This window comes from Bufo bufo, chromosome 1, assembly GCF_905171765.1.
Source record: "Bufo bufo chromosome 1, aBufBuf1.1, whole genome shotgun sequence".
Taxonomy (NCBI): domain Eukaryota; kingdom Metazoa; phylum Chordata; class Amphibia; order Anura; family Bufonidae; genus Bufo; species Bufo bufo.
The window spans coordinates 446,237,843-446,265,392 of NC_053389.1; the positions used below are offsets into that span (position 1 = coordinate 446,237,843).

The 27,550-nt window shown below is 43.5% G+C and overlaps 1 protein-coding gene across 1 annotated transcript in view; it reads left to right on the forward strand.

The window, feature by feature from the left end:
• Nucleotides 1–27,550, forward strand: part of CFAP54 (cilia and flagella associated protein 54) — a 405,582-nt gene that overhangs the window by 123,328 nt on the left and 254,704 nt on the right. The window contains exons 26-29 of the mRNA XM_040408225.1: nucleotides 6,669–6,824; nucleotides 12,324–12,446; nucleotides 14,177–14,338; nucleotides 15,227–15,332. Coding sequence (XP_040264159.1) covers nucleotides 6,669–6,824; nucleotides 12,324–12,446; nucleotides 14,177–14,338; nucleotides 15,227–15,332 — 547 coding nt within the window. The remainder of the gene's footprint in view (nucleotides 1–6,668; nucleotides 6,825–12,323; nucleotides 12,447–14,176; nucleotides 14,339–15,226; nucleotides 15,333–27,550) is intronic.

The following is a 27,550-nucleotide window of genomic DNA, read 5'->3' on the forward strand; positions in this document are numbered from 1 at the left end:
CATTGTTGGGGAACACAAAATTGCCAGTTCTAGGCATACAAAGCATCTACCACCTCATCTGCGAAGCGGTAGGGACTAAAGGACAAATCAATCACAGTGGAGTGAGCAGGGGTAATGGGAACCTGAGCCAACAAGGTGTGTGTGTCGGGCACGCTGTGGGTGTTAGAAACTGTGACTTCATTAACGGCATGTAGGTCATGTACCATCCAATGGTGAGTGGTTTTGCTTTTTTTTCAGCTTCTGGGAGTACTGATACAAACATGGACCAGGGAATTTTATCACTAATGGCCAACAAACAAAGTTCCTGGTCGTTGAGGGCCGTCCTCCTGATGCGAGATACCAGCATGTACTTTTGCAAGCAAATCTGCACCTAGGAGGCAACAAAGGGCGTTACCACTGACCAGCAAACGGGCAAATCTAATGTGGATGGTTTCTGTTGAAAAAGGGAGCATACTACTTTCCCATCCACTTCTACCCAAAGACTGGTGTGCTTGGAGAGTAAATCAGGGGAGGCCATGTTTGTGTGTGCAAAACTGTCTTGGCTGCTCCAGTATCAATCAAAAAGGGACTACTTCTTTATCACCCAGTGTGAGGGATATCATTGGGCCAGACTGTATCTGCTAAAAATGTTTAAAAGTAGAGCCGATACTGGATTTCCTGTTTCCTAATCTTGATCTAACTCCCCCCCCCCCCCTCTCTGTCTTGTGTTCTCCTTATAACAACAAAACATGGGTGTCTGTGGGGACGGACAGTGATCCGGGCATGGTCAACATAGAATACAATCCTCTCGTGTGGTGTGGACGAGGAGTACCACACACAGCACAACACTCTCTCTTCTGGGATCTGGGTCCCACAGACTCTGCAGGCCCATCACAGGGTGGCAGACTTACTTTTTCCTCACTTCAATGAGGCATTTGGCATCAGGGCTGAAGCAATGCCAAAGGAACACTACCTATGGTTGGCACCACTGAACCACCCAATGCTGCTTGATGTTACTCTGCATTTTGGCTTACAGAAGTATCCAACTTTCCCTATCGCGGAATTAATAGACTGGAAAACAAAACAGGACTTCTCATCTTTCATGGGAGTGTCTTGTAACTAGGGGATGGGCACAAGGGCTGTCGTTGTCTGTAACGTCCACCCCTATCCTCCTCCGTCCGCTCTGAGTCATCTAAGTCCACCCCTTTCAGTCGGACGCTGTGGTCCTTCTTTTGTCCGTCAGTAATGTGCCAGCTATCTATAAGAACAGAGCTCTGATGTTTAGCACAACACTTAACATGTAACACGTAACTTCAAACATTGAAACAAACAGATCTGACAATACAGACATGAACACACAAAGGGCCCATAAAAACTTTTCATTGACTGCGATATAAAAAAATGTACAGCTTGATCAATGCTGTTGGCACCAATAAAAACCCAAAAACTTCCAAGAAAAAATAGAATAAAATCCTCAATGCGCATATTATTTAAAAAAAACAAATACCATACTCCATACGCATTCATATACATTTTCATTAACAGCTCATAATCAGTCTTCACACATATTCGCCTCAATTACAACTCAAAGCCATACCCATTCACATTCCACTGAATCATTTATGTCTTCCAACCCACATTGTTTCATCCCAAAACTTGCAGCACAGACAAACACAGCTTTCCACACCACACCCAGAATTGCTGATGGTCTGTCGCTGTAAGACAATATACATGTTATAAATCATACAGTCATTTTGTTAAAAGCCGGATTCCCACAGTGCACTGTTTGGGAAAGAAGAAAGAAGATTATTAACAGTTCTTTGTCTTCTATAATAATAATATTACACATATAACATCACTTACTCAATACGATTCCCTCTTTCCTCGCTACTAGCTAGGGGCTGTATTTTCTAATACTGGGACTGACCCATCTTAACAACAGTATTACAAACTGACACACACACAAAACAGAGGAGTGATCAGCACCTTTAACCCTTTCCTCCGCAGACAAAGGATTCACCATCCCCACTGGTTTGCTCAAATCTGACTATCACGTCTGACTAGTCAGTCGGGACTCCCCGCACGTCTTCCCCAAAAACCAGGGGTCAGGCCGGGCTCCATCGCATCTTCCTGGGGGTCAGGTCAGGTAGTCTCCGCAGTCTTCCATTTAGATCAAAACGGTCATGTAGAACTACAGTCTCCCTGGTCAGGTCAGCCGGAGTTCCTTTGTCCCACATCTCAGCGCTACAGCGCCCCCTTCCAAACCAGGAGGTTACGGTCCCCTCCCTTTGTCTGTGGTTTTACCGTCTGTGCTCAACTCACTCTTCACATAAATTACAAACACACACAAAAACATATACACACCAGAGTGATCTATGATTTCAGACTATGGTTCTATGGACCCCAGGCTTTCAGCATTACAGCCGACTACTATACTTACATGGGTACCACCCCACAGCGGACTGAGCTATCTGAGCATGACAAAGTAAATAGCAGAAAGGCAGATGAGATAAAAAGTTTTCTCACCTTTCTTTGAGGTTGCAATCCTCTCCCCTCTGCCGTTCATCAAGCTCAGGGGCCCGTCTTGTCAGTTGTTTGACGCTACATTCGCCTTGGGGCCCCACGTTGGGCGCCATTTGTTAAAGCAGCCCTAAATTAGGGCATTTTAGATACACTCTGGTGTGTAGGATCAATGTACCCCCCCCAGGGGTTAATATCCACGCGTGGCTGAGAGACTGAACACTGACACAGAAGTTGGTCAAAGCAATCTCTAACTTTATTTAAATCAGGTAAGCCGTATTATACATCTTCAGAAGAGGGCAGTCCTCACTGAGGCTTAAACATTGTTTCATTGGTTAAAAAGGAAGAAGAGATAAGAGAGAGAAGATTATACACCTGCATTTGCGCAGTGAATACTACTTTGGAATGTGAACTAATGTAAACATCTCGTTACCATCGCCATTTGTTAATGGCGGACAATCTAACAATAATACTGCATACGTCATATGTGACACTTCAAAGAGGTGCTTCTCTATAGGCAGTGAATAATATATATATCATCAAGCCATATGATTGGCTTACGCATCTCTACCACACTCTATGGGACACCTGCAAGAAGATGAGAAATCAGACACTGCCCGCAACCCTTTGCCCCCCCCCTCTCTCTCCTCTCGAGCCTTGAAACAAAGAGAGGGGTGGGGGGGGAGGCACTTGGAAAAGAAAAAGTTTAACTCATTACAGTCCTAGATATACAAAACATAGAATAAAATTCACACATCTTTAACAATGTGATGGCTGATTATGCATATGTGCCACCGGCATTTGTATTCCACATGATTGACAGTGCCAAATTGGTGCGACTGTGTGGACTTTTGGCATGCCCACTCCTGGACCATATCCTTAGTTTCTCAGCAGTGCGCAGGAACACATCTGGACACAGCTTAGTAAATTACATGAGCCCAAAATGATTGATTTGGGAGACATTAGCCTTCCCAATAATCAGATACAAGGCGAGCAGCCACAGATTGAGGTGGGTTGAATGAAATTTGTCTGCCAGCCACCTCGTCCTCCTATAAATGTGCCATAATGTCTGAATGGGAGAACCTCTTTAACCCCTTAATGACCAGCCTGTTTTGGGCCTTACTGACCATGTCATTTTTTTTCTTTTTTTCACCATCGTCTTCCAAGAGCTATAACTTTTTTATTTTTCTGTCTATGTAGCTTTATGGGGGCTTATTTTTTGTGGGACAAGTTTTAGTTTTTAAATGGTGCCATTTTTGGGTGCGCATAACTTACTGATTAACTTTTACTAACTCTTTCATTTTTCTGCATAAATAACACAATAAATCGACACCCCACAATCTCACTTGCGGGGTGTCGATCGAACATAGAGAGCCCACTCCCTCTGTAACCGCCTGCGGCATGTAAGGGCTGGTTCACACTTGCGTTAGGGAATTCCATTATAGGTTCCGTTATAACATCAATATAACGGAATTCTCGGACGAAAATTAAAACGGAAGCCTTTAAGAGGCATTCCGTTTTGATCCGTCATAATAGAAGTCTATGGGTAAGCATAACGGATCTGTCTGGTATCCGTTATGCAGAACGGAAAACATGCTCGCCCATAGGCTTCTATTATGACGGATCAAAACGGAATGCCTCTTAAAGGCTTTTGTTTAGATTTTCGTCTGAGAATTCCGTTACAATGGAACCCATAACGAAATTCCTTAATGCAAGTGCGAACCTGCCCGAAGGGGTTAAACGGCTCCTGATGTCCGGGCTGTCAGATCAGAAGCGTGGCTCTCATTGGAAAAAGGGCGAAAAGCGGTGGCCCAACCTAAGGCCCCTTAGTGACCGCCACTAAGGAGTTAAAGCCATATTTTCTTGGAGAAAAAATAGATAGGTGGGTCATACTGTACAGCATATTTCCCTGGTTGTGGAACCTTCCAGATCCTGCCTTTAGAATCCTTCAGCCCTTGCTTTACGTCAGCAGTCTTGTAATTACCTTCATAAATGCAGTCTTGTTATTTTACTCCACTTTTCCTTCCTTTCAACATTAAACTAGGTTTCAAAATGACTACATCTTGTCATTAAGCACTCCAAGTGTCATAAGAGCATCCAGAGCTGTATGTTTAATGGTCCGTAGACTGTGTAGATTAGTGAAATCTCACACTGTCCACTTATATAGAATGTCTTTACTGCCAAAAGTCTTAACAACTAACGTATTATGGAATCTGAAAAGCACACAAATTGAACAGCTCCTCCTCACACACTTTCTTTTAGTGCATGTTGGAAAAAAATGCCTTGAATTTCAAGTGTTTATTCATAGTGTTTCTTTTATTTCCTTTAACCTTTTTATTTCATTATATTTGTAACATTCATTTTTTTGTCAGCTTTATTCATTCAGAATTTAAATCCACGATGGCGTCACAGTCAGAAAAATATAGTTTGCTTATGTCTTTCAGACAGCGTCCTCAATCTTGTTATGATTAAAGGGGCGGCCTCTCTTCAGCAAGTGGCATTTATCATGTAGAGAAAGTTAATACAAGGCACTTACTAATGTATTGTAATTGTCCATATTGCTTCCTTTGCTGGCTGGATTCATTTTTCCATCACATTATACACTGCTCGTCTCCATGGGTATGATCACCCTGCAATACATCAGCGGTGGTCCTGATTGCACACTGTAGGAAAAAGCGCAGACCTCTCTGATGGCTGGGACCGTGGGAGTGCACATAGGCTGGTGCTTTTTCCTATAGTGTGCGAGCACGACCACCACTGATGGATTGCAGGGTGGTTGTAACCACATTATAAACGATCAGTGTATACTGTGATGAAAAAATGAATCCAGCCAGCAAAGGAGGCAATATGGATAATAACAATACATTAGTAAGTGGTTTGTATTAACTTTCTCTACTTAATAAATGCTATTTGCTGAAGTGACACAACCGCTTTAAGGATGCTGTCTGAAATGCGTAAGCATCTGCATCTGCATCTGCATTGGACCTCCATCTAAAGCTCCATTAAAACTATACAGGACAAAACAGTGCAGGACGAGGTGCTATTTTGTTTAGTAAAATGCTAGGCACTTTTGGCCCAAAAAAACCCCCTCAATTATGAACACAAAAACGCTGTGTGTGAATGCAGCCTTTAGCTGGCCATCCATCTTGTTCAACTCACATCTATCTAACATGATCTTCCCATACATATACATACTCGATTTGGCCGTGCATGCATCTGTAGTCAAATGGCAGAGGGGAGAAAGACGCTACTGGGTACCTCTGGAAGCGGCTTAGGCAAGTTTCACATTTGCGGCACAGCGTTCTGGAAGGATATCCCAGCCTGCCAGAGTTCTCCGGATCTGACATAATGGGGTCCGGAGGAGATCCGGCCGCTACCCTGCAAATATGCAAGGATTCAGATGGGGAAAAAAAACGCTGCATGCAAAGGTTTTTGTTCTATCCCGGAACAGCCTGCTGGAAGGCTGAGCTGCAAATCTGAAAAAAGCCTTATGTCTTGAGGAAAAAAGGTTGAAATCCAACATACTGATCCTTATCTCCTCCTCCTCCCCAAAATCAGCGGTTGGAAGACTCCTTACACATTAGATGGTCGGCTGTTCCCACTGAAATAGATGGTTTCAGCCAACATAGATCTAATGTGTATGACCAGCTTTTGGTTGACCCCATGGTAAATTCATCAAAAAAAGGAAGCCACTCTCCTGTCCACCAGTGCTCCATTCCAGTTGATGATCCCATCCTCGCTGCATTGACTCAGACTAGTGAATGGCTGCAGCAGAGTTCGTGACGCCGGATGGGACTTCACACTTCCAGTCCATCGGAGACCAGTAGCAGCGAGGCTGGACTCTCAGCGCGGGAACGGAGTATCGGTGAACAGGTGGGTGGCTTCATTCCTTATGTCAAGCACATTTTACCTGGGGATGAGACAACCTCTTTAACGATTAAATGGAGTAGAATCAATGACTGAAGTAGAAGCTTATTACTAAAATAACAGCCTGTTGGCAGTTCGGAGAATAAAAAATGAATATAATCCACAAAGGGAAATTTCAAATTTATTTGCAAAAAAGGAGATTATGAAAAATGTATTTACATTTAGATTGCCGGAACACTTTTGGTTGGATCATTATAGGAAGGTCAGCTCTGCTGAGCAGAATGTCTTTTTGTTATCTTTAGATTTGTCGGATTGCCGAATGTGAGAGATTGTTAGTGGCTCTTGATGTTAGTGCCTTGCTGAGTGATACCAGCTATGCCCTTCAAGCTGCTGTTCAGTGCTACAGTCTGATTGTTCCACTAATCTATCACAGGATCCCGTCAGCTGCAGTAGTGCAGGTAAGCAGAAATGTTCCAAAATAAATTCATTCAGATGTAATAAGTAATCATTTCTATTTATTTCTTATAACATAACAAATCACTCCAATACAAGTAATGAACCTCTTGTTTCAGCCTGCTCCTGATGTGCTATTACGCTGTGTTTTTTTAGGGTCATGTATCTTGTTGTCATAGTGCTGGACATTTTACAAGAGAAAATATGTTATTCAGTACACAAGTCTGTTAATGTTAACTACACTGAACAAAAATATAAACGCAACACTTTCGGTTTTGCTCCCATTTTGCATGAGCTGAACTTAAAGATCTGAAACATTTTCTACATACACAAAAGATCCATTACTCTCAAATATTGTTCACAAATCTGTCTAAATCTGTGTTAGTGAGCACTTCTCCTTTGCCGAGATAATCCATGCCATCTCACAGGTGTGGCATATCAAGGTGCTGATTAGACAGCATGAATATTGCACAGGTGTGCCTTAGACTGCCCACAATAAAAGGCCACTCTGAAATGTGCAGTTTGATCACACAGCGCAGTGCCACAGATGTCGCAACGCTTGAGGGAGCGTGCAATTGGCATGCTGACTGCAGGAATGTCTACCAGAGCTGTTGCCCGTGCAATGAATGTTCATTTCTCTACAATAAGCTGTCTCCAAAGCCGTTTCTGAGAATTTGGCAGTACATCCAACCGGCCTCACAACCGCAGACCACGTGTAATCACAGCAGCCCAGGACCTCCACATCCAGCATGCTCACCTCCATGATCGTCTGAGACCAGCCACCCGGACAGCTGCAGCAACAATCGGTTTGTATAACCAAAGAATTTCTGCACAAACTGTCAGAAACCGTCTCAGGGAAGCTCATCTGCATACTCGCCATCCTCATCGGGGTCTGGACCTGACTGCAGTTCGTCGTCGTAACTGACTTGAGTGGGCAAATGCTCACATTAAATGGCGTCTGGCACGTTAGAGAGGTGTTCTGTTCATGGATGAGTCCCGGTTTTTACTGTTTAGGGCAGATGGCAGACAGCATGTGTGGCGTCGTGTGGATGAGCGATTTGCTGACGTCAACGTTGTGGATTGAGTGGCCCATGGTGGTGGTGGGGTTATGGTATGGGCAGGTGTATGTTATGTACAACGAACACAGCTGAATTTTATTGATGGCATTTTGAATGCACAGAGATACCATGACGAGATCCTGAGGCCCACTGTTGTGCCATTCATCCACGACCATCACCTCATGTTGTAGCATGATAATGCACGGCCCCATACTGCAAGGATCTGTATACAATTCCTGGAGGCTGAAAACATCCCAGTTCTTGCATGGCCAGCATACTCACCGGTCATGTCACCCATTGAGCATGTTTGGGATGCTCTGGATCAGCGTATATGACAGCGTGTTCCAGTTCCTGCCAGTATTCTGCAACTTCGCAAAGCTATTGAAGAGGAGTGGACCAACATTCCACAGGCCAAAATCAACAACCTGATCAACTCTATGTGACGGAGATGTGTTGTACTACGTGAGGCAAATGGTAGCCACACCAGATACTGACTGGTTTTCTGACCACCCCTTCCCCAGTAAGGCAAAACTGTGCACATTTCAGAGTGGCCTTTTATTGTGGGCAGTCTAAGGCACACCTGTGCAATATTCATGCTGTCTAATCAGCACCTTGATATGCCACACCTGTGAGGTGGGATTGATTATCTCGGCAAAGAAGTGCTCACTAACACAGATTTAGACAGATTTGGGAACAATATTTGAGAGTAATGGATCTTTTGTGTATGTAGAAAATGTTTCAGATCTTTGAGTTCAGCTCATGCAAAATGGGAGCAAAACCGAAAGTGTTGCGTTTATATTTTTGTTCAGTGTATATATGCACCTAACTAGTATATAATAATAAATATTGAATAACTATATTGAATATATAACTATATATTCATTATATTGAATAACTTTTAAAGAGGGCCTGTTACCTCTCCTGACATGTCTTTTAGTAACGACTTGGATTCCCCATGTAATCAATCTGAAACTTCTATTTTTATGACTCTATGATATGCCGCTCATTTATTATTCCTGCTAGAAGTTTATTTATAAATTACTAGCAGTTTGTAATGAAGCTCCTGATGGGTGTTACCGGTTGGGGGGGTGTCCCTGCACAGTCTGACACTATCCAATCAGAGCTGCCAGTGTTAGACTCTGCAGGGGCACACCCACAACTTGTGGCACTCTCATGGAAAACTGCTAGTAGTTAATTCATAACTTCTAGCAGCAATAATAGAGGAATGGCACATCATAGTCATAAGCAGTGATGGCCAGTTCACTAAAACAGACATGTCAGGAGAGGAGACAGGTTCAATGTAAATCAACCCAAATTGTTTACAGGAAAATAAGGTGGTTCAGCAGAAAAGTTGCCAAGTTTGGATTTGGCGGTCTGTTTAGATGTATACATATACGTATAGGATAGCAGTGCCAAAGTTGGAAAATGCTAAGGATTATTAATAGTGACTGTGCCTGATATTTCATTTCAATCACATTCAAGTAAAGGGGAAAACAATGGTCCCTTCATTGTTCTGATTGGCAGTGTTTGGGCCCCCACTGATCAAGCATTGATGGGTTATCCTAAAGACAGACCATCAGTATAAAAGCCCTATAAAACTCCAGAGATTTAAAGAAATACCTGTTCTTGGCGTGGTCTCAGTTATTAACTGTGGCTGCATGAACAGTAGAGCAGATTCCAATTGAAAACAGTGGGAGGTGGTCTCCGCACGGCCACTGACAGCTTTTTTGGCATGGAGTCAATGCCAGAATTCCAACGACAAAAGCAACAGTGTGAACAGGGGCTTTAAAAAGCATTACATAATCCAGGCAATCCATTTATTAAGTATCTCACCTATGCTAAACATGCCAGAATATAGTTTAGAGCAGGGATCAGCTACCTCTGGCACTCCAGGTGTTGTGAAACTACAACTCCCAGCATGCTCTATTTACTTTTGTAGTTTCCCAACTCCTGAAGTGCCAGAGCTTGCTGATCCCTGGTTTAGAGGTCACCACGTATTCCAGCGCATTCTGCAGGTTATAGCGGAGAAGGAGCTGAGCAGATTGATATATAGTATTGTGGGAAAAAATTCAATAAAACTTGTATGTATACATTTAGATCTCTTTCTGTGCTCCGGATAGCTCATTTGGCTATTTTCAGTGATTGATAGCATTTTGTGTGTAAGTCTGTATACAGAGGTGGCTGTCAATCACTGATAAGAGCCCCCCCCCCCCCATGTACAACCAAACTCAGAAAGAGCAGAGACTAGAGCTGGTCATACACATTAGATAAAAGTTGGTTGATGGTTTAGCACCAGTTGAACAAACAATTATTTGGTCCTTTCATCCAAGTACGTGGACGATAATGGTCTGTCTTTGATCGGCTAAAACGATCGTTCGTTGTTAAATTTCACCCAATAAACATTTGTTTTAATTGAAATCTGCCATTTTGATCAACTTTAGACTAATGTTGTATGGCCACCTTTAGGGTGGGTTCACACTGAAAGCCGGCATTTATGCCGAAGAGCTGTCGGATCCCATTATAGTCAATGGGGATTTGGCGGTGCCCGGTGGTATTCAGCTATGCTGGATATGGTAAGCTCTGCCAGAACAGAATACCGGAGTTTGTACCGGAGATGTGAGCATAGCTCTAAATTAGAGATGAGCGAACCTTTCAAATTTTGTTTCGTTCCAAGATCGCAGAGTACATATAAATCGTATATCTAAATTGTTCTGGCATATGATAGGATATCCCCTCTTTTCTTTTTTGTCAGGCAAGCTAATTTGTATACCTTTTGGCTTTCGGGGTAAGATATTCAAATTAGCTTTTCTTCCAAAACAGAAAATGTTAATTATTTCTCATGCCAGCCAAATTAACATATGCGATTTGCATATAATTTTACTAGGAACCAAGAGTAGTGGCCTGGCATACAATACTCGTGCATATTTTTTGGTCTCCCTAATGATAAAGAGCACCCCGAAGAGTACCCCACAAGGCCAGTCAACCAAATAAGGCAAATTTCTCTTGAGACATATTGGATCTCTTGTACTTCTAGAAAGAGAACTAGCTTGCATGTTTCATTGAGAGAAGTGTAAGCTTTATGGGATGTTCTAGTTCTTTTGTCTCACTTTCAGTTGAATGTTACTTTGGAGGTCTCTTTCTGGTTCACCTGAAGTTAATCTGCAAATGGTGAAATGGAACTGCTCATTCTTAAAGGAGTTCTCTGCTTTTGCTATACTGATGATCTATCCTATGAATAGGAAGGAGTCATCCCATTGAAGTGACTTGGGACAGCATAACTATAATTATTGATTTCTGGGGAAAATATATGCAAATTATAATGTCTAACATCTGCTGGCATCAGATAGGCTTAGGGTACTTTCACACTTGCGGCAGAGAGATCCGGCAAGCAGTTCCATCGCCGGAACTGCCTGCCGGATCAGGCAAAACGTATGCCAACTGATGGCATTTGTAAGACTGATCAGGATCCTTATCAGTCTTAAAAATGCCTGATCAGTCGAAAAAATGCATTGAAATGCCGGATCCGTCCTTCCGGTGTCATCCGGCAAAACGGATCCGGCATTTATTTTTTTCACCTTTTTTTCAATCTGCGCATGCGCAGACCGGAAGGACGGATCCGGCATTCCTGGTATTCTGAATGCCGGATCCGGCACTAATACATTCCTATGGGAAAAAATGCCGAATCCGGCATTCAGGCAAGTCTTCAGTTTTTTTCGCCGGAGATAAAACCGTAGCATGCTACGGTTTTCTCTTTTGCCTGATCAGTCAAAATTACTGAACTGAAGACATCCTGATGCATCCTGAACGGATTACTCTCCATTCAGAATGCATGGGGATAAAACTGATCAGTTCTTTTCCGGTATAGAGACCCTGTGACGGAACTGTATGCTGGAAAAGAAAAACGCAAGTGTGAAAGTACCCTTAGGAAAGCTAATTTGAATTTCTTTCTTAGAAAGATATCTCTCTCTTTCGCTCTCTCTCTCTCTTGAAACGACACACCAAAAATTTGGCTTCGAAATTCGGAACGAATCTCAAAGCAGTAGAAATGATTCGCTCAAACTTACCTTAACTGAATAATTTGTTAGTTTTACTGAATGTTATCTGCTCAGCTTCTCCTGCTTTATAACCAGCTGCCTGCAGATTGCACTGCATTTAGTGGTGACAGGTCCTCTTTAAACACAACGCACTTGTATTACGTATACAGCATATCATTGCTGACATTGACTCTCTGAACTAGAAGAATCCTATTACCTTTCTGCACTCCCTTTTGGCTATGCTGTGACATTCATATGCGTATTTCATGACTGTATTTTCAGCAATCGGTTGATGAAATTTCCATGTACAGTTCCGTAACCTGTCAGCTGTTCACATGATCATGAAACATTCTCTTGCAGTAAAGAAGTAGTTAATGTTATAAGGCTCAAGTCACTTTTTTCATGTTTTCAGATCCTAATTAAATGCTTGGCAGTCTTACAAGAAATCCCCAGCAGCACCTGGCAGAAAAAACAGGCTGGTGTAACAGAGGGCGTTCTACACATGACAGCCTGCATCGTGTATTATGTAGCTAAGGTACTTATTTAGACACATCCAACATGGCAATCAAGAGGATGCTTATTATATTTCTATTTTTAGGGTGACGCTAGAAGCAAAACATTTTTCTGTTACTTTTCTGCTTTTGATAATGAATGTATTATTATTTCTGAATCATGACCCTATGGTGAGTCTCTTTAAATTATATGTGTTATTATCAGATTAGAGCGCATAATGGCCTACTTTGCCAAGCTCCTGGATGTAAATATTTTCTCTTGCTGCCATGTAACCTGTCAAAATCGATGGGCAAAAGCTTCCGAAATCCGCTTTACAAAGGCTATAATTATACGTTATTTTTAATCAGATTTCCGGCTATAAATCAGAAATCGAGACGGAAAGTTTTTCTAACTAAGCTTGAGTAAGTGCGTGCTATCCATATGTCTTGTTGCCCAGAATTCAATGTAATTATCTGTTTGACAGCACGTAGCAATGAGATAATGCACTTTTCCATATTAGCCGTAAGGATTGAAAAGAAAGATAATGCAATCTGCTTATGACTCGCCGATTATCAAACATTTCATGTGGATTCAAAGGAAATTCCGTATCCTTCAGTAAAAATGTAGAGTTGCGCTTGCACCTAATTGCGCAGGTGCTGAGGAAATAGTTCGTAATTGTCCTGCTCACAGTGAGATCAAAAGATGGTGCCTAATGGCAGTGATAGTTTTTAATCCCTTTAGAAATATATGAAGGAGAGAGCACAGCATAGAATATTTTGTTTGCGGTGGCAGTTCATTGATGTATGGTGTAATTAGATTGTTAGGAAAGTCTAGTGAACGGTTCTGCTTTAGCACTGAAAAACACAATGAGATGTATTAAAGAACGGCGAGTTGGTTTTGCAGCTTGTTATAGGTACTCCTTAAACCAGAGGTCAACAAAATGTAATGCTTTGTTAATATTTCATTATTTTATTTGGTCAGTCATTTGTTGTGCCAAAACTTAAACCTATCCGCAGTCTGATCGGCGGGGGTCCGATCGCCCTACCGTATGAGTGGTGTTTAGTGGTGTTTAATCTGCAGCTCCGTTCATCTCTATGGGACTAGTGGAGCGCTGTACTCCGCTCTTCTTGGGTAGAGATGAACGGCAGCTTGCATGCTTGACTGCAACTCTATTCATACAGGGGGATACAGGGCAGGAAGGCATCTGCATCTGCTGGCCAGGGGTATAAGTACCTGATGCTCCTAGTATTAATTAATACTGAGAGTATCAGATCATGAGGAGTGCTTGGGCAGCCCCCTGGGCATCAGCCTACCTGAAATTTTCATGTAGGGTATATGGCCAGTTCACCCCTATTGCTGAGGGTCTCAGCATTCAGACTCCCATTCATCAGACACCTATGCACACTTTACATTTTTGCACAACCCCTTTTAGTAATAAAATGAGTGTTAAACTGAATTTTGGGTTGATTTCTAACCTCTTTCAAAATCTTTCAAACTTTTTTAACTGGGCTAACACATTATAGAGATCATACTGTATATACAGAGGGTTCTCCAAACCTGCTTTTGGTTATGATCCTATTGGATCCTGTAATATTTGGAAGGTTGAATGGATCTTATCACTACCTTTTGCAGACTCATTGGTTTTCATTTAGACCAGAAGAACTTTAAAAATCTCAGCATGAAGTTACATTTTGGAGGCTGAGAAAGATCAACTGTACATCTTTGATTATTCTATAGCATGAATACTGAGTTTGGCTGTTTTACTTTTGGCAGGCACTTCGTTCTTGGGAAGAATATGAACTTGCCATGTGGGTAATAGAAACTGGGAAAAAGTTACTTGATTTGACAGAAAATACATCAGTTACTATACCAGTTTCTCAAGCAAAATCCAACTGGGATGATGATGCAGAAAAAGCGAAGGAGGATAAAGATAAGGTATAGATGAGAAAATATGGGAAGTATTGTTATGTTTGAACAGAGGTTTGAACAATTCAAAAAGGGGCATTTCCATTTCAACATTTATGGCATATCCACAGGATGTGCATAAATGTCTGGTAGGTGGCCCCAACGCACTCTGCCATGAACAGAGTGCAATCCCCGCATGCGTGGCTCCCTGTATTCACTGGTAGGAGCACAAAGTAATAAAGGATTCGTTATATTCAAACTGTCCAAAGCCATTCCTTAGCACCCAGCATAAGCCACTGACTTACTGTATTGCAGGCAGATCCTGTTATTTTCCATTTAAGAACAGATATTCCAGTATGCAGTAGTGCACTTTAATTAAACTTTCAACTATTGTACCAGAATTAAACATGATATATAATAACTAGTAAAAAAAAAACAAAAAAAACATTGTGATCATAAGTAAGAGCATCGTAATTGTAAAGAAACTACCAATTTCTTTCTCATTGTCTCCTAGAAAATCTTAAAGGGGTTGTTCAGGATTTTAATACTGATGGTCTATTCTCAGGATAGGCCATCAATATCTGATCGACAGGGGTCTGAGACTCCACATCCAGCTGTTTCTGAATAGCTCCTGTGCTGGAAGTCAAAGCTACACAGCTTGGTCTATTGGATATTGGACAGAATTTGTATATTGGATATATTGATATTGGACAGAATTTTGACAAACTATACTACAATGCGTGTATTAATTGTGCCATGTAAAGCCTTGCTGCATGTTCTAAGCAACAGAATATTGGTTAGTTGCAAACTGGACCCTGATATTGCATTAAAGTATATAAGAAGAGAGTTCTAAGTTATATTTAGTGTTTTCATGAAATTTAAGATTATGTTGCTTGTTGTTTATTTTTATGTTTAAAGGGCGGTCCTCCAAAAAAGCATCAGAAAAAGAAAATGATCATCTCTGAAAAGGTTAATGAACAGTTAAATGCTCTGGAACAAAATTTGCTAAAACTGACAAAGCCAAGTAAGTACTCTGTAAATTAACAGCAGCAACTTAAGGTCATTTTCAAGCAAGGGCACTACAGGAGCATGTGTGCCTCTGTATTATGGCCACTAGTCATGGGCCAACCTCTGGTGTAAGGATGCTGCTGTCAATTCATTTCATTAAACTCATGGTCAGGTCGGGACTTGCCACTGTAATACAAGGCTGCCTCAGGCCTGGATACAAGATTAGATACAGTTGAGCAAAGAAGCATACAGGTTATGCATGGTATCCTGCAGCACATTTGCCCACAGACGTTGCAGCGGGCCTGTAGATCCTGCACACATGTTGGTTGCTGAAGCAGGCATCCTAGCTGGTCTTATAAATGCTTGATTGACAGTAAATTTGGTGACCGGGCAGGCCAAGGAAGTGTCGTAATCTGGTGGAGACATTTCTGGGAAACCCTTGCTGTGTGTGGGTGAGCCTTATCCTCCTAAAAAATGCCAGTTGGAAGCCCTGCTATAAGAGGCAGCACATGTCGCTGCAGGATGTCCTTAACATATCTCTGAGCTGTTACTCTGTTACTGTTCCTCGTATCACTACTAGGGGTGACCGACTGTTGTATGCGATAGCTTCCCACATCATCATACTAGCAAGTGGGGCAGTATGTCGCTCTAGTGTGACGGCATGATTGAATCGCCCAACTCAACCCCTCCATACTTAACCCTACTGTTGTTGTATCCCAAACAGAACCTAGATGCATCTCTAAAGACGATACTGTTCCATTCCATAGCAGTCCAGGGTTCTTGTTCCAGTCGGTACCAGTCAACGATTTCTCACAAATAGGTACACTACCCAAAAGTAGTCTCTGAGAGAATTTTTATAGGGCATCAGGCGAAGCACTTTTACACCTTGTGGGAAGATCCAGTGTCTAGTGTGAGAAGTAGCTTTCTTTCGGGAGATCATCCTCACAGATACGGCTTCAGGACACCAGGTTTAAGGTCCAAACAGTGCATTTATTGTGGCACACCAGCAAAAGCAAAACAAACAAAACAATAAACACTCGCCCGTCCAGGCTCTAACTAAACACAGTATTCCTGACTCACCTAAGTCACCGTTCACACACACGTGAACCCATGCGGCTTTCCCAGCCAATGTCCCACAGCCTCCTGGCTATACAGAGCACAGTATACCCACTGTCCCCAGTCCATTGTCTCTTGTGGGGGATTGGGGCTCAGTAGTCTCTCCGACTCCGGCCTTGTGACCCTTGCGCCCAGGCGTCACAGCGTCCCCCAATGCTCCGGCTAGCCCCGTGGTCCCTCAGCCAGCCAGGCTGAGACCACTAATACAAAGCCTCCAGCAGGACTCTGTTGCACAACAAATCTCCTTCCCCTAGACTGACACCCTGGGAGGTGCTTTATGCCAGCCCGAGCACCTCCAGCTGGTCTCACCTGTGGTGGAATAGTGGTGTGGACTGCACAATCCACCCCTTCCTTGCCTCTCACCTCTGTGAGATCTGTCACTATCTCACATACCCCCCCCCCCCTTTTGTTCAAGCCCGTAGGGGTGAATACTAGCATCAAATCCAGATGCTTGTGAACGGGCATCGACCTGGCCTACAGTCTTCCCCTTATTCTGCCAGATCCAGGACAACAGTGCTTGGTTTGTCACCCTCATGAGTTTATTACAGAGCTGACAAGGCCGCTGGGATTTTCTTGCCCATCTCATGAGCAAGTACTCTCTTTTTATATTTCCTGGCTTCTGCACAGGCCCCTCACGTCCTTTCTTGGACTGCGGCAAATCTTGACTGAACTGGTCCCAGTCATGGTCGTGTCCGGACCCTTTCTCTTTTGCCTTGTGGGGCTCCTTCAGCAGAGCAGGTTTCATACGACTCGCTACTTTTCCACGCATCTGGACCACTTTCCCATTATTCTCAGCAGGGTTTTTTTCGGATTTGGGGCCAGCTTCAGAGTCTTCAGTGGCCTTTCCCACAGTCGCTCCTTCCACCCTAACCTTGTTCTCTGGAACATCCAAGGATTTCTCCCATTTCAAGACCTCGGCCTTAGCTTCTTCGGCCTCTATTTCTTTGGAGTCCCCATTTCCTTTACTAGCATTTTCATCCTTCACGGACATGGCATCATATCCTTGCCTTCTTAACTCCTCCTTCTCATCAAGGTTGGAGGCACTGGTGACATCAGGATCTTCACCAGACTTGTTGCCTTCTGGCAAACCTTCCAGAGGTTTACTCAGGATATTGTTCCCCAATCGTTTAGGCTCTAGGAGAGCTATCTCACAGTAGTAGACACCATCTGCATGCTGGTCGCCTATCTCCTGGTATTTCTTCTCCAGCAGACTGCTGGATTTCTGTAAGGCACTGATGGCAGAAGGAACATCTTTCATGACCAGGTCCTGGGTACTCTTGGCCTCTGCATTCACATCAGCCCCATCAGCAGGCTCACCAGAAAGATCTTACGTCTTCTCCGTTTCAGTCGGCGCCACCATCTCCAGAACCATTCTTTACAGGCTCTGGCTTAGACTTCTTCAACTTATAGACTGTCTTACCGACATTATCTTTTGAGCTCATGAGATTTTCAATCCCTGCTCTGAGTCAAGCGATTCTTCAAGGGATCAAGCCAAGGAGAGGGCCTCCTGTTCGAGATGCTCTTCACTCTGCTCTGCTGCAGCCAATGTAGGAGTATCACCATTCTCTTTTGGCCACCCTGTGAGGGTTTCACCCAGGGTCCCTTTAAGCACTTTGTTTGTGTCTACTGCAGTCTTCTTCGGGGACTCTGTGAAGACAGCTAGTCCCTTCTCTATCATATCTAGGGACCGTGTGGAGAGAGAAAAATCTTCAGGATTGCAGCTGTACTGACGTGTCAGATCATCTACCCCTGCCTGGGTATGGGTCTCAGACACTAGGCTGCCGTCTTCCCACTCAGCTCTCGTCACGTCAGGTATAACTGTCGTCTGGTCGCTACTAGTGACCGCCTAAATTTCGCAATACTTTGACCTGGTAGCTTCCCTCTCGGAGTTGCTAATGGTCACAGCGCATATATCGCCTATGTCACTCGTGTCATTATTAACGCTGACCTCTAAGGGCACTGCCGAGTTAATCCCTACCTGGGACATTACTTTATTGACCATAAAACACTGTGGAGACTGCTATGTGCGATACACCCTCTAGGACTGCTACCCTTTCTTGCACGTTCGCCAGAGTAGGATTGCTCCACTCAGTGCTCACAACATTTATCTGCACTTCTGCATCATTCACATGTTTTCCACCCGGGAGTGCTATTCCCCTGACCACATCCCTCAATGGAAAATGCATGTCATCATCACATATTTCACCTGTCATCACTTTCATTATGCCTTTCCTCAAACCTGGCACAATCGCTTTGCACCTGATCAGCACCATTGTTTTCAATAGGCAATATTCTTTCCTTATGGCGGTCAATGTGCAGCTCCCTTAAGCCTTCATTTAAACGGGCAAGTACAAGTTCTGCAGGAGTTTCGTCACTATCTGCAGAAGTGTCTACCTTACCCCACAACAACGAAACAATATCACAGCCCAACATCACATCATATATGAACATATTTGTAACATCAGGTCCACAAGACCCAGTTCTCACTGGAGACTCCCCCTCAGTTAGAACCACCTGCACTTGCTCAGGCTCTTTCAAGTGCCTTGTTCACATAATAGGTCACACCACTTTTATCACCCAAGCTCACTAACCAGAGAACCCTGTGGAGACTGCTTATCTGTACCTAGTACATAACTTCACATTTTCATTAGGTAATGCAGATAACTTGCCACCATTTGATTCTAGTTGTCACCATAGTCTCACGTCCGGTGGGAACTATCTGACAGTCCTTTTTTTTGTGCTCAATAAAAACTATTTTAAAGAAATAAAGATAACAAACATTCTCCCCACCCCTCCCACCCCTGGTCCCAAATGTCCTTCATTGGAGGAGAAGATCTCCAAAAGTCTCTGAAAAGAAAAATCTGAACATGAAAAGCAGTATTAACTCCAATCCGCTATTACCCAGATACACAGTTCACATTGGTGTAGTACATATATCAAATCTTCCGTTCGACTCATATGATAGCATATTACACGGTAAAGTAATAAATCTAGAACCTTATCCCACCCATATCCACCACTTCCCATCTGCTCCCTAGGAGCACCAGCATCAGGTATCCAGAGGGATAACATCCAAACGCTCTTGTAAGACCGGAGCAGTTCAGTCACCACCTCCCACTCAGATCAGCCTACAATCTCAATGTTAATCTGCAATATTATAGTGTTGCATCCATCTGCCCCAAATCTTCTCAAACTTTTTAAGGTTGTTCCTCTTTTGGTTTACAAATCTCTCCATTTGCAACAGGGTGTGAACCTTATTTACAAGTTCCCTAACCTTAGGAGGATCAGGATCCACCCAATGATACGCTATCACCTTCCTTGCCAGATACAATATGCAAATAATCACTAATTTATGTTCAGCAGGTAATGATAAAGTTTCAACACCTCCAAGTACACACAACCTGGCGGTGATTACTATGTGTGTCTCAAACACCTTTTGTAGTACATCCGTCACTCCCCCCCAGTACCTCCTCAGCCTAGGGCAGTTCCACATAAGGTGTATCAGTGCAGCATTGGGCGTCCCACACCTTGGACACAAGTCGTCTAATCTGTATCCCATTTTCCTTAGGAGGGCAGGTGTCCGATAAACTCTATGCAACAATAGCAGCTGTGACATTCTGTGTGCTTCACCCACCGCTATATCAGTAAACCCTTCTAGCACTGTGTGCCACTGGTCTTCCGTCAAGTCGGTTATATCTTTCCGCCATTTATCATACAATCGGAGAGGCTGTTTTTTTAAATTGCATTTCCATAAGACTACTGTAGTGCAGTGTTTAATCCCCTCTACTTTTCCTTGGGAATTGATAGCATGCCGAAGCTTCAAATATAAGTAAAATTGGGAATGTGGAAGCTGAAACTCACTTTGTAATTGGGCATATTCTTTCAGAGTATCCCCATATCGTCTCCAAGTCTGAACATTGGATACTTTATGCAATTCTGCATACATGAGATTGGGCCAAATTACGGTAAACTTAGTGTAACCTTGTATCCCTTCTACTTTCCTCGCTTTCCACCAAACTTTATGAATTACTCGAAGTATCGGAATATCATTCCCTGCTTTATCCAGCGATCCATCCTCTAATGCTGTTATTAGGTTCTTACCCCCTATTAGAACTCGCGTGATTCGCCCTGCCTTATTAATGTCCTCGTCCATCCCCCAACCCCGCAGATGTTGAAGTTGGGCAGCCAAATAATAAATCCAAGGGTCTGGAGCCCCAAGTCCCCCATCTGTTTTTGGTCGGCAAAGCGTAGTAAATTTTATGCGCGGAACCCCTCTGTTCCAGATTTAAGTCCCTAAATATGGCATTAACTGTGACAAAGAATCGGGCGGGAACCCATATAGGTGCATTATGCAGCAAGTATAGGAGTTGTGGCATTAGTATCATTTTCAGAAGGTTGACCCTTCCTATTACTGAGAGTGGCAATTTGGTCCAAGTCTGTACCTTCTGTCGAAATCTCTGCATCAACGGAGTTAAATTCAGTCTTTCATAGTCTCTGACATCAATGGTAACCTGGACACCTAAATATTTAAAAGACTTGACAAGTTGCAAGCTTTCTGTTCAGCGGTAATCATTCTCGTTGTCAGCAGAGAGCAGCATCAGCACAGACTTGGACCAATTAATGTTCAGTCCTGACAGGCAGCTGAATCCATTAATGATGTTAATGGCTGCCGGAAGAGAGGAGCTCCATTCATCTAGGAATAAAAGCATGTCATCGGCGTAAAGAGCTACTTTTTCGATAAGCCCATTATATCTAAAGCCCTGGACTTCCCTCGTTTCCCTTAGCGCCGCTGCCAGGGGCTCAATTGCTATTGCAAAGAGTAAGGGTGACAGAAGGCACCCCTGCCTTGTCCCTCTATGTAAATCGGAAGATCGGGAGAGAGCTCCATTCACCCCAATCTTAGCTGTTGGGGATTTGTATAAGAGTTGGATCCACTGGATAAAGGTTGTCCCAAAGCCCATTCTTTTGAGCACAGCCCACCAATATCTCCATTCCACGCTATCGAACGCTTTGGCCGCGTCAAGAGACGCAACCGCCGCATTCAATCCGTGGAACCGACCTGCCTGTATGTTTAGGAAAAGACGCCTGATATTGACCGCTGTCGACATATTAGGCATGAACCCTGCCTGATCTGAGTGTACAAGCGTCGTTATCACTGTATTGAGTCTATTCGCTAACACTTTCGCTAGCAGCTTCACATCAACTGGAAGCAGAGAGATAGGCCGATATGATTCTGCCATCAGTGTCAGGAATAATAAAAGAGGTTACGGGATTTACAGAGGTAATGACTCCAGAATTGGTGGTTCTTAGCATTGGGCTAGGGAATATACCTAAGGAAAGTAGGAGTATAATAGCTCATATTCTCTCAGCAGCTAAAAAGGTGATTGCTCGTAGGTGGAAGGATCTGCAATCTTTGTCGTCCTGTGAAGTTGTTAATCTGGTTAATTATCATATGCAGTGCGAGTTTACTTTCGCCTCATCTATGGTAAATAGGGTGGCGACACACAATGCATGGATGCTCTGGCTATCTAGTACATACGCGATTCCGCTTCCGCATTACCTACTTTAAAATCAAAGTATACGGGTAGCACGTACTAGTGAGTAAGATGTATTCCCTTGCTATAATATAAAATGTGCACGTTGAAATAGACAAAGAGGTAATCTATATGGAACAAGCTGTATACAATGATTGCATACTTTTATACTTGTAACTTGGTACCGTACTTTATTATTTCTTCTTTAATATAATTTATTTGTTTGTATTATTATTTTTGCTTGGTATGCACAATTTGTAAACTGTCATATTTATCATATGCAACTCAATAAAAACTTATTGTTGAAAAAAAAAAAAAATGATTCTGCCATCAGAGGGTCTTTGCCCTGTTTGGGAATGATGACTATGATCGCCTCATTCATACTGAGTGGCAATCCACACCGAAGTTGTGCCTCCTTAAGCACCTCCAACAACTGAGGAAGCAAGAGAAGGGCGAATGCTTTGTAAACTTCGGCAGGCAGTCCATCACTCCCAGGGGCCTTAGCATTAGACAGATCGCTCAGGGCTAGTTCCAGTTCTGTGATTGTTATGGGACCATCTAAAATCGTTACCTGATCAATACTCAGTTTAGGAAGCTGGAGCCCATCTCGAAAATTTGTAATCTCTGGATCCCCTGCAGTGATTTCGGACTCGTAAAGGGATGAGTAAAATACATGCATAATATCTAAAACTTTGTCCTGAGTCGTACATACAACCCCCTCGACGTCACGAAGAGCAGCGACATACGCAGAGGGCTGTTGCGCTTTGGAGATTATTGCCAACAATCTACCTGTCCTCTCCCCCTCTTCATAAAATGATTGTTTTTGGAAAAAGCGTTAGTTTTTTGCTCTAAGAAGAAGTTTATCATTCAGTTTATGTTGTGCTTCCTGCCATTGAGCCCTATGCACTTCTGTGGGCTGCATGACATATTGAGTTTCTGCCTCAACCGTTTGGCCTTCCAATTTTCTTACCGTCGCTCGGGACTCATTTCGCTTTTTATTAACCTCAGCAATAATTACTGCCCGCAAAAAGGCTTTCATGGTATCCCAAACTATAAGCGAAGAAGCACCTGGAAGATTAAAAAGCAAAAAACTCTTTTAGCATATCTCCAATGTTTGAGACTGTGGGTAAAACCGACAGCCAAAATTGATTGAATTTCCATAATGGCCTACAGCCGGTCACAGAGGGTAGGAAGTTGGCAGATACTAATATACAGGGAGTGCAGAATTATTATGCAAGTTGTATTTTTGAGGATTAATTTTATTATTAAACAACAACCATGTTCTCAATGAACCCAAAAAACTCATTAATATCAAAGCTGAATATTTTTGGAAGTAGTTTTTAGTTTGTTTTTAATTTTAGCTATTTTAGAGGGATATCTGTGTGTGCAGGTGACTATTACTGTGCATAATTATTAGGCAACTTAACAAAAAACAAATATATACCCATTTCAATTATTTATTTTTACCAGTGAAACCAATATAACATCTCAACATTCACAAATATACATTTCTGACATTCAAAAACAAAACAAAAACAAATCAGTGACCAATATAGCCACCTTTCTTTGCAAGGACACTCAAAAGCCTGCCATCCATGGATTCTGTCAGTGTTTTGATCTGTTCACCATCAACATTGCGTGCAGCAGCAACCACAGCCTCCCAGACACTGTTCAGAGAGGTGTACTGTTTTCCCTCCTTGTAAATTTCACATTTGATGATGGACCACAGGTTCTCAATGGGGTTCAGATCAGGTGAACAAGGAGGCCATGTCATTAGATTTTCTTCTTTTATACCCTTTCTTGCCAGCCACGCTATGGAGTACTTGGACGCGTGTGATGGAGCATTGTCCTGCATGAAAATCATGTTTTTCTTGAAGGATGCAGACTTCTTCCTGTACCACTGCTTGAAGAAGGTGTCTTCCAGAAACTGGCAGTAGGACTGGGAGTTGAGCTTGACTCCATCCTCAACCCGAAAAGGCCCCACAAGCTCATCTTTGATGATACCAGCCCAAACCAGTACTCCACCTCCACCTTGCTGGCGTCTGAGTCGGACTGGAGCTCTCTGCCCTTTACCAATCCAGCCACGGGCCCATCCATATGGCCCATCAAGACTCACTCTCATTTCATCAGTCCATAAAACCTTAGAAAAATCAGTCTTGAGATATTTCTTGGCCCAGTCTTGACGTTTCAGCTTGTGTGTCTTGTTCAGTGGTGGTCGTCTTTCAGCCTTTCTTACCTTGGCCATGTCTCTGAGTATTGCACACCTTGTGCTTTTGGGCACTCCAGTGATGTTGCAGCTCTGAAATATGGCCAAACTGGTGGCAAGTGGCATCTTGGCAGCTGCACGCTTGACTTTTCTCAGTTCATGGGCAGTTATTTTGCGCCTTGGTTTTTCCACACGCTTCTTGCGACCCTGTTGACTATTTTGAATGAAACGCTTGATTGTTCGATGATCACGCTTCAGAAGCTTTGCAATTTTAAGAGTGCTGCATCCCTCTGCAAGATATCTCACTATTTTTGACTTTTCTGAGCCTGTCAAGTCTTTCTTTTGACCCATTTTGCCAAAGGAAAGGAAGTTGCCTAATAATTATGCACACCTGATATAGGGTGTTGATGTCATTAGACCACACCCCTTCTCATTACAGAGATGCACATCACCTAATATGCTTAATTGGTAGTAGGCTTTCGAGCCTATACAGCTTGGAGTAAGACAACATGCATAAAGAGGATGATGTGGTCAAAATACTCATTTGCCTAATAATTCTGTACAGGGTGTAGGAGAATGATCTGAAAGTTGCCTGGTTAAATATTTGATATCGCAGATACGGCAGCCCATCGCTTCATTCCCAAGAGCTAAATCTATTCTAGACAATGTTTGATACGTGCTAGAACAGCAAGAATACTGACGTACATGTGGATTACGCAGCCTCCAAAAATCCATTAATGACGCTTCCTCTAGAAGTCTCCCAAACGGCGTAAGCAGCCTCTCCGATTGTGTCACGGAAGCAGACATTCTATCCCATTCAGGGCATATTACATTATTGAAGTCCCCCAGTATCAATGCTGGGGTATCTGGATAGTCTGACAGAAAAGCCATCAACTTCTTAATTACAAGCGGGGAATATGGAGGTGGTATGTATATCCCACATATAATACATAGAACATTAAAAAGTTTGCCATAAAGGAAGACAAAGCATCCGTTCGTATCAATCCTCTTATCTATGCAGCTAAAATCCAGCTGTCTGTGAATCAGTATACTTACTCCCCTTGCATATGAGGAGTAAGTAGAATGATAACAACGCCCATCTAGGGGTAAGCAAATGGGATTGTTCCGGAAGGAGGTGCGTCTCCTGTAGGCAGCAGACTGTAGGGTGGTACACTTTAACACTCTCCATCAAAGCCTTTCTTTTAAAGGGAGTCTGTCACCACATTTGAACCTATTAGACAGATCAAATAGCGTTATATGTGCCACCCAGAAGTTTAAAACGGTACCTTTGTTGCATATACCGGAGTCTTGTTTCAGCCAAAAATGAACTTTGTAGGTTCTGTAAATGCGCCCTCTCAAGTGCCCAGGGCGGCGTCTCAATCTTCCGAGCCCAAGACCGGACCTCCCCAACGGCTCATAACCCCGCCCTCCGTTTGCCTCTGCCCGCCCGTTTACACTCCTCCTCTCTCCTTTTCCACTGCACCGCAGGAGAGAGGAGGAGCGTAAACGGGCGGGCAGAGGCACACGGAGGGCGGGGTTATGAGCCGTTGGAGAGGTCCGGTCTTGGGCTCGGAAGATTGAGACGCCGCCCTGGGCACTTGAGAGGGCGCATTTACAGAACCTACAAAGTTCATTTTTGGCTGAAACAAGACTCCGGTATATGCAACAAAGGTACCGTTTTAAACTTCTGGGTGGCACATATAACGCTATTGGATCTGTCTAATAGGCTCAAATGTGGTGACAGACTCCCTTTAATGGCATCTTTAACCCCTCTAACGTTCCAGCTCAGAAATTTCACTGGGTTAGCCATACTTAAATATAAGGAACCTCATCTTAAACGGATACTTTAACTTACATTGTATAGGCAATATTATCCTTTGGAACATGGCCGCGGACCTGGGACCAGATTTCCCCAACATCCCCCCCCCCCTCTTCCTTAACCTAGAAAACACCCTCCCCATTTTCTAAGTAACACTTGAAGTCACTCTTCCTGACAGATCCCATCAATACACCTTGATATTAAGGCCTGTGGGCAGTTAAAATATCTATCAGCAGAGCGAGCTCCCTAAACACATATTATCTGGCCAGGCAGAATTGAACTCTTCCGTATTTCGCCAAATTCAGGTGCACACTGATAAACAGCAGAAAAATATAAAATGGATAACATCCTGCACTAACCTCAGTTATGAGTAATATAGACAATAATAGCTACATGTGACAAACCTATGCATTACACAGGTATCTTAGCTCCTGACAGCCACACAAAGCGGGCAGGAGGTTAACTATATACGGCTACAACTATCTGTGCATTGCCACATAATCAGTGTTTACCACCCATAATATACAATGTCATTTTGCAGAGTTGACCTCTTATTCGCCCTGGTTCCTTTCCGCACAAAGTTGCCTTTCATGTCTGTCCAGCCATTTGGATGCCTCCTTCGGGTCCTCAAAGAAGCTTGTGGATCCAAGAGCTGCTATTCTGAGCCTGGCCGGATATAGCATAGAGTACGATGCTCCGAGGTCCCTCAGACGCCGTTTTACATCCAGGAACCTAGCACGCCTCTTCTGGACCTCCATGGAGAAATCAGGGAAAAACGACACCCTGTGTCCGTCAATAGAAAGATCAGGCATATCTCTTGCCTTGCGCAAAATAGATTCCCGATCCCTATAGTGGAGCACTTTCATAAGGACCAGTCTCGGTGGCGCCCCTGGTGGCAGAGGCCGAGTGGGAACTCTGTGCGCGCGCTCGATGGCAAATAAAGGAGTCAAGACGCCACCTCCAAACTGTTCTTTGAGCCAATTTTCAAAAAACTCAGTGGGGTTAGAGCCTTCCACTTTCTCAGGCACTCCAACTAGCCTCACATTGTTTCGTCTCAGTCGGTTTTCGAGATCGTCCTGTTTAGCAGAGATTGCATCAAGCCTGCGGGAGTGATCTGCAGCGTCTCTCTTGAGAGGGTGTACCACATCCTCTATGTCCCCCACTGGCAGTCCTTTTTAATCACATGTCTGTCCAGCATATTTACCATTATACCAGTCTTAGTTTTCACCATCGTACTACCCCTTACGCAGACTAGCATAGGGTCTCCAACTTTCACGACCCCAAGCCTAGCTTGGGCACGGGCATTTTGGGCCACACAGTACCCTTCACCCCTGCGGATTTCCGCGAGGGAGCAACCGCAACAGGCTTACTCGTTTCCACAGAGACACATCCCCCTGCGACAGTTCCTTGCCTCTGGGACTTACCCCCTGCTGGCCCGGCAGGTAGCAACTGTCGTCGGCGTACTGTCACGGGGTCTGCCAGCCCAATAAATACAGGAATATTCTTACCGCATGACGTTGCGGATTCGTCAGTCTCTGGAGATGAAGATATTCCAAGAT